The sequence below is a fragment of the Trachurus trachurus genome (assembly GCF_905171665.1).
Source record: "Trachurus trachurus genome assembly, chromosome: 7".
NCBI lineage: Eukaryota > Metazoa > Chordata > Actinopteri > Carangiformes > Carangidae > Trachurus > Trachurus trachurus.
The window spans coordinates 23,994,103-24,006,181 of NC_139901.1; the positions used below are offsets into that span (position 1 = coordinate 23,994,103).

At 40.9% G+C, this 12,079-nt stretch overlaps 1 protein-coding gene across 9 annotated transcripts in view; it reads left to right on the forward strand.

Moving 5' to 3' along the window:
* Positions 1-12,079, forward strand: part of LOC310988484 (membrane-associated guanylate kinase, WW and PDZ domain-containing protein 1-like) — a 90,523-nt gene that overhangs the window by 43,073 nt on the left and 35,371 nt on the right. For all 9 annotated transcript variants that reach the window (XM_083975099.1, XM_083975102.1, XM_083975101.1 and 6 more), the window contains one exon: positions 10,895-11,014. In XM_083975099.1, coding sequence (XP_083831225.1) covers positions 10,895-11,014 — 120 coding nt within the window. The remainder of the gene's footprint in view (positions 1-10,894; positions 11,015-12,079) is intronic.

The window sequence follows — 12,079 nt, forward strand, 5'->3', positions numbered from 1 at the left end:
AATGATAGTTCAAGTTAAGATTAATGTTTTTTGAGGGAGTGTCCTGTTGCCATATCACCAGTAAAGTAGGTGTTCAAACCTCCTAATGTGAAAAGCTTACCTTACCTTACCCCCATTTTACCGCAGGGATGGAGTAAATAAACTAGAGACTAGTGACTTAACATGTTTTTTTTTTTTTTTACACCTGGTAATCAATTTTGTTAGAATTGATAAAATCTATACAACATGACAGACAGTCGACAGTCATGTTAACATATGTGGACTTCACCCAACAGTGACGTGAACTAAATGCTAACACACACACTGACCATGATAACATGCTGATTGATTTTTAGCAGGATTTTGTTTATCATCCATATTTAGAGCATTTCACAGCAGTTCCTGTAGTTATTGGGATGTTTCATTTAAAACACAGTGTCACAGTGTCAACCACATTGAGGAAAAGTCAAAGATAGTTACAAAGTTATTGTGCTACACTGTGTGGGAGCCATGAGTGTCAGTACAACTAGTTGGGGTTTCTCAGTCAGGAGCAAAGGGCAGGGTTGTGAGTGACAGCACTAGCACGGCTAAAAACAACAACATAAATACAGGGCGATTTAAACTGAAGCCTTCTGAAATGTCATTTCAGATCCTTTGGGCTTCCGCTCATGCACCGTACATTATGTTATGTGTGAATCTCACTGGAAGGCGAAGGCCACTTTTAGACAATGCAAACATTCACTCTGCTACACGAATGAAATATTTAGTCAGTCTCCACAAATAAAACAGCTTCCCTCTCAGTTTGGACTCCCACAGCTTGCATCAGCCTACCAGAAATGGCTGCAATGCAGCTTCATTTCATGTAGAAATGGGATTTTTCTTTTTACAGTGTATAATAAAAGACAGTGTTTGGCATTTTCAGCCAAGTGAAAACCCCATTTATGCTTTTTCCTTGACCTTTATGCCCATATTCATTTTAGTGAGCCTATGTTTGCTCAGTATTTTTGAGCATAAATGTCAAATGATGTGGAGCAATATAAGAAGGAAAATATGAGTTTTTGGCTGCTAAAACAGTGAAAGTTGAGCCTTGTGCATTGTAAAAGATTCAGTAGCCAGATGGCCTTGGAATCTGCTTTTCTCTGAAGCTAGATAAAATGGCCTCTAAATGTTTTTGCCACGAGTATGCTAGCTCATTCACACTGTGAGGCAGCATAAGTCTTCAAAAACATTTGGAAAGTGCAAACTCCTCCAGATTCTGTTCAGTTTTAATGAGATGAAGGAACTTGAAGATGGTGTCTCTTCTCTGTGCATGTTTTTGTAAGCGAAAGTGATTTCACAGCAAACTTGGAACAAAACAGTTTCTACACATCAATCCAGTCATTATCTCTGTGTTGTGATTCGACTGTGAGCACATTGTTGCCGACATGTAGTTGGAGGAAGCCGGACCAGTGGTAGTTGCTCAGAGATAAAGGCTGTGAAAGTCTTATCGGTATGTTTTGCTGCTTTCTGTGTCACATCACTGAGAGATGTTGCTGCTACACTGCGTTTCAAGTTGGTTTCTCCCTGTGATGTTAATCTTCTTCTAAACCCTTTGGTATTCTCCACAACAGAGCCTCACCATGACAGACCTGAAAACGATAACTCTTCCAAATTGCAGATTGTAGAGATAACCAGCTCAAATGAAGATTACCATCATGTTTCATACACACAGCAAACCTACTGTAAAGTGATAACAAACTCCAAGGTCTGTAATTAACGACTTAGGACAGCTCGGATGCTCCTGCGGTTTATGATGCGTGTTCGGTTGCAGTGAGTGAGTGAATGGCCCAGTATTAGGAGACAGGATGTGGGTCAGAGCATGCACTCAAACAGGCCACTTCAGGGACACATGTCCCCTGCTCCGGAGCTTTTTATGAACTGCCAGTGAGGACAGAAACTGACTTCCACAACCTGCTATTTATAGTCCACACACTATACATGTGTTTACACTCTCCACCTCTCCTCTATCTGTGTCTCTGATTGTGAGTCTGTGAATGTGTTGGTGCAGGTTCTTGCACCAGTAACCGTGTGTGTGTGTGTGTGTTTACTGTAAGTTTACTGTACATTATAAGGCCGGTGCAGTGGGATGGAAAGTAAGCAAACACTACTCTGAGGTTTTGCTCATGGTGTACTCTAGCTCTGTTTGCCACTCTTCAGGGTTACTGCATGCATACACATCAGTATGCTGTAAATAATCATTACTTTTATTATAAGGTCATCTGTGGGTCATCTCTTCACTCTTAAAGTAGTGAAAATGCTTTATAATGAACCGAAGTTAATAGCTGGCTTGATAGGTAAAACATATTCATTTGATAGATGTACAAATCAGATGATCGATTTGATTGATAGCTGATAGATAACCATCTAAATCAATCACAAAGCAAAAACATGTCATCATCATATTCTCAAATGTGAACATTTTCTGCAAAGCACATTAAAAAGTAAAAAGTAGAATCCATTGATGTTAGAGGACTTTAGTTATTTACCAAAACTGTTCATTCATTTTCTTTTCTAATCAAACAATTGATGACTTGTTTCAACTATGTTATGTTCTGCATTGTTGAGACACAGCTTGCCTTGGTGAAGCAGCACAGTAACAGACGTAGAGACAATGTTGATGATGTGATAGAGGCGAGGACAGGCTTGCCCGGACTCCTTTATCCTTTTAGCAGTGCTTAGATCAATACCTCTCTCACACAGGCACACACACACACACACACACACACATGCATGCCCACATCCAACTTCATCCTTGTGAGAAAGACAGCAAGATCCCACTCACTCAATAACATGATGCCCAGACAAGATGAAAGTGGAGAGATGTGAGGAGAACCAGCGCAGAGTTTGTGCCACACAAAAAGCAGAAGTGCTTTGTACGTGTATGTGTGTATGTGTGTTTGTATTTGGCTTCTATCATGGTGTGATGGTTGTTTGTCAGATGGCAAGAGGTGAGAATGAGGGAGAAAGTGTGAGCTGTTTGTTGTGCCAGGGATTTCACGTGCCCATTAGGTGATTGTTTTTCCTGTTGTGAGCGTGTGTCATGCGTTTGTACCGCACTCATCCGCTTTTCACTCTCTCCATCTTTCTCCCCTGTGCTGTTTTCCACCATTTGACAGATGCCCCCTGTCACAACAGCCCTGTACATCCTCCCTTCGTCTCTCCCTGTGGGTGCAGACTGGAGCTGATGAATAATGTTGTTGTAAAGAGTGTAACTAATAATGACTGCAAGTCGTGTGTGCTTGCTTTCTAAACTCTGCAGGGTAGGAGGGAAATCACACTTCGTGGGTCCTCCCACTTTAACCTATGTTGATGTTTCCAAAACTAGACAGACAGAAACGGAGAAATTGTCCTTCATTGTAGTGTGAGATGAAGACAGAAGCAGAGGAGGTACATGTCCTATGGTGAGAACCAAAGAGTACAAGGAGAAACAAAACACATCAAGAACATTGGTGGGCAGGACACAAGCTGCTTATGAACTGGGCATACAGGAAGAATAACATTTATTTGTTCTGCAATAAAAGGTAAAGGGCAACAAAGAGGAGCTGTGGGCATAATGCTGTAATATTTTCTCTCTTTTTGAAAGCCATATTATGCCATATCATGGATGCATTCCAGCTGACAGACTACCAACATTGCTCTTAATGGCCCAATGCAACACTAATGAGATTAAAAGGACATTTGATATATAGCAAAATCTCTGACAGTAGAAAAATATCTCCCATGTCAGGCTATATAACAGCATGTTGTAGCACGTTGTATTTCTCTACTATTGAAGGAAGGGTGAAGAAGTGTTTGACAACTTAACATGATTTGTTTTAAGGAGACAAATGGAATCAGGTTGTATTTTGGTCACTGTGTTCGTTGTTTTTTTTTATTTTTTTTATTTTAAGAAAAACAAGTTGAACATTGACACAGGGTTTACACTAATAGGTTCATCTGCAGGTCATCCACAATAATCTTCCTCTTTAAATAGTTGAAGTGCTACCTCTTGATATTTTTTAGCGTGGCTCTATGACGGTGTCCATCTGTCGGTCAGACGCTCCACCACTTTTAGTCCTATAGCTGAAATCTCAACACCTTCTATTGGACTGACATGAAATATTCAGACTCTTTGCCATCTCAGGATGAATTTCAATGGCTTTGCTGATTCCTTAACTTTCAGGTCAGATTTCACTTTTTGTTATATATACTGTATGTTCTACTCCAGTCAGCCTCAGGTGCATTTAATGTGTGTTATTAATTAGCATACATTAGCAGTGCTAAAATGATGGGCTAAGGTGTTGAACATGTCAACACACCTGCTAAACATCAGCATGGCTGCATTGTCATGGTGAGCGTGTCGGCATGGTGATGTGATGTAACATGATGCTTTGCCACTGCGGCCGTAGACCCAGTCTGGTTAAAGATTGTAAACATAGTCGTGGTCTGTGTGTGTTATCATGCAACTGATGAATTTCCTATTTGATTTTGTGTTGAGAAGAACAAGCTGTCGTCGTCATCATCATCATCATTCATTAAAGTTGTATAATATTTTCAATGTTCCTATCTGTGTTCACACCCGCTGTAAAGATCTTTGTTTATATTGTTTAAATGATCAGACAATTAATTGGATACCTCTCTCTATTCAGTATTTACTGTTTCCTCACAAACATCAACAAATGAGCGGACTCTCTTTTACCCTCTGATGTCAATACTGACACTTTTTATGCCCCTAGAAATGCATTTAATGTCTAATTAGATCATTATAAATATATAAAACTGTTTTTCTGGCTGTGTATAACTGATCTTGTGAGATGTTAGTTGGACTTTTAGGGAATGTATTTATTTGCTTTCTTACTGAGAGATGAATAAGTCAACACCACACTCTCATGGCTGTGCAATAAACATGATGCTACAGCCAGCAGCTGTTAGCTTATCTTAGAATATATTCAAGTATGGTAAGTAGTGGAAACAAGGTGAAGCAGACAGCATGGCTAACAAAAGCTACCTCTAAAACTCATTTATTAACCCATCATGTCCTGTTAGTTAAATCTTTACAAGTGTAAAAAATAACAAGTTGTGGTTTTGCAGGGAGTTGGGTGACTTCAGTTTCTGTGTATGTGGGTGACGACATGTGTCATGGAGGTCACTGTTATGTTGGAGTGTTAGATATACAGATATAACATGTTAATTAGTGAGCGTGCCATATTTAGAGGACAGAGTTGGGAATAGTGTCAGTCTTCTCCTCGTTATAACGTTAATTATAACAGACCCTTAATGTGTGTTTGGTGGTCAGTCAGCTTTCAACTCTGTTATGTGATAAACATTGAACACTAAGCAATGGTGAGTCTGTGCTTGGTTTACTGAGGAAGCAGCAAATGTGCAGCCTCCACTGCATGAAGCCTCTCTATCTGAACCAAGCTGTCATAAAAAAACAGTGTGAGCCAGTCACTGTTATATAATAATACAGGATTGTTCTGTCCCGTCTATTTGTTGTTGTGTTGTTGTTTTTGAACAGCACAGTACAGTACAGAAAAAGTGCAAAATTGACAAGACATATCCATCCACTTCAATTAATAATTGAAAAATAACTCAACCCCAGAGCCCATCAGGACAAATAATTAACCTAAGGTAGCATTAAATCTTTTATTGCAGTACTGTACAGGAACACTCAGGCTAATGTTAGAGCTGGATTGAAATACCATCGGTAAATTATGTCTTTATTGAATAATCATACCCACTGACACTATTAAACTTGAAATGCAGTGTGCAAAAGTGACTCCTCTGGAGCATATTTGATGCCTGTGGATGCAGGCGCCCGGCCTGTCAGATTTGATTTTCTGAAAGCCGAACAGAAGCTGAAAGAAGAATACAGACATCTTAATTTCACCACATTTCAAAGAAATATCACATTTTTCCACTAATGTTCACTCAGTCAAAAGACCTTTCATTTGTGATTATAAATATTTGGAGACATGTAGAAAGATCCTGTTTTATCCTGCCACAGAACAAGAAATACAGGGAGTGGGCACCAGTAATGTTAAGTTTTCAGACAGTGACAGACATGGTGATTACGGTGTCATTATGCCCACTCTCTGCATCAAGCTTTTAGGAAAGTTCAGAGAGAAGACGAACTCTCTTGTTTGACCTCTGGAGAACAAAGACGACTCTCTCTCTCTTGGCTTCGGTGGTATTTTAAAAGTGAAGATGTTTCCAAATGTGCTTGTGTTACATTTTTCCATTCATGCATGCACAGGCTGGTTTCTCACAGGGAAAGAAAGAGCCCATTGATGACTGTCAGTGGAAGTTAGTTCATCAGAGCCGCGGTCAGGCCTGAGTTATGTCCCAGTCATTGTTTTTCTGGACAGAGAGAAGATAGACACCATCCAGAGTGGTAGTAAGGAGACGGCCTGACCTCACTGCCACTATTGTCCACTAAGAAACTCTCTGAGAAAACACCATTGTTCTTTGGCAAGTTGGCAACAGTGTTTCAACATCAAATGTATTTGTGCTGGTGAAAGTAACATTTTACCACAATATGTATTGTAAATGTATCATCTCCCTTACAGAGGATTTTCTGTGAAAGAGGGCGGATATATACTGCATATATGGTGTGCTGATATACAATATATGCTATTCCTTATCTTATCTTATAATATCTTGGGTAATTACTGCTGACACTGGTGCAAAAAACTTTATTTTCTTTGACTACAGCTAACCTTTGATTAATAATTTATCTGTTGCTTTCAGATTCACATCAACAGTTTAAGAACCAAACATATTCATGTTATTGTGATGTAATATTTTCTTACTTATTTTTAAAGCAGAAGTGAGTGATCCGGTCGTTTTCGCTAATGCTGCGTTCCAGGCAGGCTTTTGAAATCGTAAATTACAGCTTCAAGTCACAACTTACGACTTTAGCGTTCCAGGCAACCCACTCGTGTTTTTCCGACCTGTTTTACCGGTGAAAGTCACTATAACGGCCACTCGTAACTTCCGACCGGTGAACTCGTACCAGATCGAACTGGTACCACTTCACGGTCGGAAAAATACGAGTTTCCTTGAACGCACCATAACAGTCCTCGTCGCTACGTCACCACATTCACGGCGTTCCTTGGCTGCACACACAGCCCTGCATGCCGTTCTCTCTCCTCATTGGATAAAAACTGTAGGATACGATAAATGTTTTCTCTTCGGCTCAGAGCAGAGCAGAGGGACTGAGAGACCCATGTTTCAGTCCAAACACTCTATGTAAGTGATTGCTGTCGGAAGATATAACTATTTAAGACTTATATTAACACAAATATATCACTTACTTCTGCTTTAAGTAAGAAATATTATTACATCAGGTCCATAAAACAACAGTAAATCATGTCAATCGCGGATATCAAATATGATATCTGTCCTCCATACCTACAGTGTGTGTGTGTCTGTCTGTGTGCGTGAACGTCAATGTCTGTAATGACAGTAGATTTACTGCCCAGCTTTTAAACATGAGAAAAGGGAGATGAATCAAGAGGAATCGGTTGCTGTGGCATCATTAACACGTCACAACATGGCAACAGATGATCGATTGCTCCCATGCAACATGAGTGATGTCCTGCTGCACTGAAAATATTGCCCTTATATTATGCAAGAAATCAGAGAAGCAAAGTGCAAACAGAGCATCAAGTTATATAACACAGAAGCTCAGATCGTCAAATTTGAAAAAAAAAAAACCCAACAATGACGCAGTGCCACTCACGAGGGTTAAAAATGTTTATAGAAATGGTGTGTGACATGTGATGATGATGTGACGTAATCAAAGCTGAATAATGCAGTTTTCAGTCTTCAGCACTGTGTAATACAGGCACACTAGAATTAGTCATCCTACCACAGGCCTTCACTGTGGGGAATAGCCTGGAATAACAGCTCCATCCCCTGCTCAGCAGACAGCATCATTAGAGCACGGTGAGCCTCAGATACATCTCCCACCCTGGGACCACCCAGTCCTATGACTCAAACTCCCAGACAACTTCTCTTTCATCTCATCTCAGTCCACCGAGGTGAATGCAAAGCAGCACTTCGCCCCTGTATCGCTGCTGTAAATGGTCAGTTAGATGATTTATAATGTGTTTTTTTTTCTTCTTCTTCTTTATGTGAGGGAGTTACTTTGTTGCCCACAGGCTGAGCACTATGTCTTGTCAACTAAATCGTCTCCGGCTTATCAATTTATCTTGAGTATCATTTTCAAAATGGCAGGGAGAGAGGCGATAAAGAGGATCAGCGTTGCCTTTGCAGTGTGGTGAAAGTGTAGGATTGTGTGGTGGTGCACAGTAAAGGCTTACTTATTGTCGGGTATTTGTGGGCTGGATGTACCCTGCGGGATGGAGCGAGCGCCTGCATATCGGAGAGGAGCAGGTAAACACTTGTGAATCTTGTATCAAACATGAGCTTTCTCGCCCGTCAAGAATAGAACAGTGATGATGTTAAGTGTTTGAAGAGGACAAACTCATTTCTGCATTTTTCTGCTCTCAGAAAGCAGAGTCTTCTTTTTTTATTATTTGTATTTTACCAGTTGTTAGCCATGTTTGCAGCTTGGACTGATGAATGGCAGTTATATGTCTTATCTGTCTGTCTGTCCACCACTTTGGTCCGGACTGAAATATCCCAACAACGACTGCATTGTTGAGTAATTTTGTAGAGTCATTTGTGGTGCCCGGAGGCTGAATTATAATGATTTTGATGGTCTCGCACCACCATGAGGTTGACATTTTGTGATTTTCAGTTAAATATCTCATCAACTTTTGGATGGAGTGCCGTTAAACTGGGTCCAGACATTCATTCTCCCTTGTAATAACATTATTTGACTGTTTCTTCTGGAAGGCGCACAGGCTCACAGCACAGGCCTTCACAGCACAGGCCTTCATGTGTCCACAAGAGTCAGATTGGGTCCAAAAAACGGGCTCAGTCTAATCAGGTTTTGTTTTACTGCTGGACAGCTCAGCCTCAGTTCTACATCCACATGTATTAATAATTATACACTGAGTGTGTGCGTTATTGGCTCTGATTGCTGGTATGTAACAATGACCACAAAAAAACAAACTGTGTTTTCAGGTAAGAAGGAGAATGAGAACTTCATCGATCATCAGAGCTTTGGTCTGACAAGGAACTGAAACTGAGTTTAGTTAAGGAAAATCAGAAGCCTCCCAGATTTACGGTATTCAGTGAGTTTTTTGGGGCAATTTGATTCATAGTTTATTGAACAAGTTAGAAAGCTGTCTTTTTTTCTTCTTGCACAGTCAGCTACAGGATTTTTTTTGTGGGAGTTAAAAGGAGGATTTTCAAGAGTTACATGACTTAATTTATTTTCTATTTAATTTCCGTAACTTTAATTCATCCTTAAAGCGCTGTTATTATATTACTGCTCTTTTTCGACTATGTTGTTCACTGACAACACATCTTGCTGCTGCTACTGTTCTCTCTCTCTGTTAAAGTCCGTTCAAGTTGACTGTATTTTGGATCAGGCCTAATTGCCCCTACGTATGTTTATTTTGGTCTGGTCTGTCTGTGCTCAGGTTTCCATCGGATCAGCAACGGAAAGTTACATGAGAAAGACGTTAGTAGGAGGTTTCTGATGCTATTCAAACATGCTCTTTCAGTTTTGACACAGCATACTGGCAGCTTGTTTCTTCTTGCTGTGAGGAACTTGTTTCTTCTCCAGTGTTTACCATTGCTAAGGCACAGTGAGGTGCCTTGTGTGTGGCGTAAAATGGTTCACACTCCTGCCTGTGCTATAGTGCAAGTCTACCTCACTTAAGAGAGGTGCGAGAATACATTACATTCATATGTATGTGTGTGTATCTGCATGTAAACACTCCTGTCCTGACCACAGATGGGTTACAACTTCCGTCAACCATCTGGCGTGTCATCTCCTCTTTGTAAAGACAGAGACACAATAGCTCCCGTCTCTATTGTCTGGTGTCAGCTTCCTCTTACAAAGTGCTCTCACTACAAAGTAAAACGCCGCAGACCACTAATCATTAACTCCAAAGGCGGCTTGTGCTCGGGCTCAGGCTCGGGGCAGTTAGGTCAGCGAGGAAAATGTTGATGATGGTTTTACATTTAAAGAGAACTTGAAACCAAAATGTTGATACACAAACCTCTAATGCGCGATTTCTTGCAGAATGGTGTCAGATATACTGAGTTTCAGTGTCTCGTGTTTTCTCTGGTTTCACAACATGAAGGTTTATATTGCCTCATACTGAAAAGCTTTTATTGTACCACTGTTACACCGAACGACACTTAAGAATGCAGTAAGTGTAGCTGTAGCGCATTGCATTCGCAACAGGAACAATGCAGCTTTAATACCAGCTTAAGTAATACGACTATAATAGTATTATGTCAATGCAATTCCAGACTCACCACGAAGAAGTGGATGGATTGATAACACTATCAGGAGTAGTGTATTGCTAAAGGTGACCTTTATTTTATCTTCTGACTCAGCAGGCAGCAGTTTCCCATGAGGCAGAGAGATAGAGCCTCCATTTAATTTCCTGACATGATATTTGCAGCCACTCTCTCCAGTCACTGTACTTCCAATCACCGCACTGAATTACAATTGCACCCTCTTGATTTCAGGACTCTCTCATTTCCTGCTGTAGAAACCCTTCCTGCTCATCATCTCGAAAAGCTGAATGAATGTTGTGATGTTGACTGCATTTTAACGCTAATGACAGGCTTCCAGTGTGGAAGAAGTGTGAGGAAAATCTTGAACATGTTGTTGCTCCAGGAGGGGAAAAAATATCTAATTGCATCCCCTTCAGACAACTGTAAGCACATGACCCGATTTTCATCTCAACTCATATCAGCAGCTATCTAACCTTGATTTGTTTTTTTGTTTTTTTCTTGCTCTTAGGTACAACCCGCCCCCCTCGAGACGGAGAGGTCCCAGGGGTGGATTACAACTTCCTATCTGTGGAGGACTTCCTAGAACTTGAGGAGAGTGGCACGCTACTGGAAATAGGAACATATGACGGTGAGGATGATGATGAAGATACTGATCATAACTGACACTCCATGGTGATTCCTGAGCGCAGGTGTTTCGATTCACCACAGATACAGGAAGCGTAGCAGCCATCAACATTTATTTTTTCCTACATGCAGGCAGGGCTGTAAGAGCGTGCACTCAGTTGATTCCGATTACACTGTGCATGATGGGGGGAGATGCATGCAGGAGACAGCGGGTCACTCCACATCTGCCCCTCTCACTCTGATGAGGACAGTGTTGTGCAGCGCTAAGTCTCAAACTGACACAAACCTGCGTGTAAACATGTGCGCAGATGTGTGGGCTGGTGTGGGTACGTGCATTGTGTGTTTGTTTGCGAGGATGTATGTTAGGCTAAGTCTTATTTTGTGTGTGTGTGTGTGTGTGTGTGTGATTGTGTGCATGGGGCTGGTAGAGAATGTTGCGACATTAATCTGCTTGGCACTGGTTCTGCTGTGTGTTGGCACTGTTCTCTCTTTCACGCAGACAATGTCAAATACCTGTCCACGGGAGTCAGTGGCCATCCAGGCAGCCCGAGGAGGCCTAGATTAATCACTCATTTATAAATCTGTATTTTGTATATAAATGATGGAGAAGACAGGTCTGATCATATGTAATGTTTATAGTGTTGTGGAGGATTGGAGTAATGTAGTAGACGGGAAATGAAGGAGATGATGGAATGAATGAATGAATAAAAAAATGTGCGACTCTTTCAAGGACTACACAACAATAATAAATAAGAACAGAGATCAAAAATAATTGAAATAGTTAAAAACACCATCAGGGCAGCCTGCAAATGGCAGCAGACATTTACATTAAAGTGTTTGGTGCAAAAAGTGTCATCTAAAAGGGGCATAAAGTTCACTTGACTTCACTGTGTGGTGACGTTGAGTAGCAGCCCATGGTGGCTTTAAACTGTTCAAGGAAGAGTTTGACATCTTGGAAAACACCTTTGCATGTGTGCACAGTAAATATGGTGCTACAACCAGCAGCAGGTTAGCTTAGCTTAGCAAAGAGACTGTAAACAGTGGAAAGCAGTCTGCCTGGGTTTTTCCA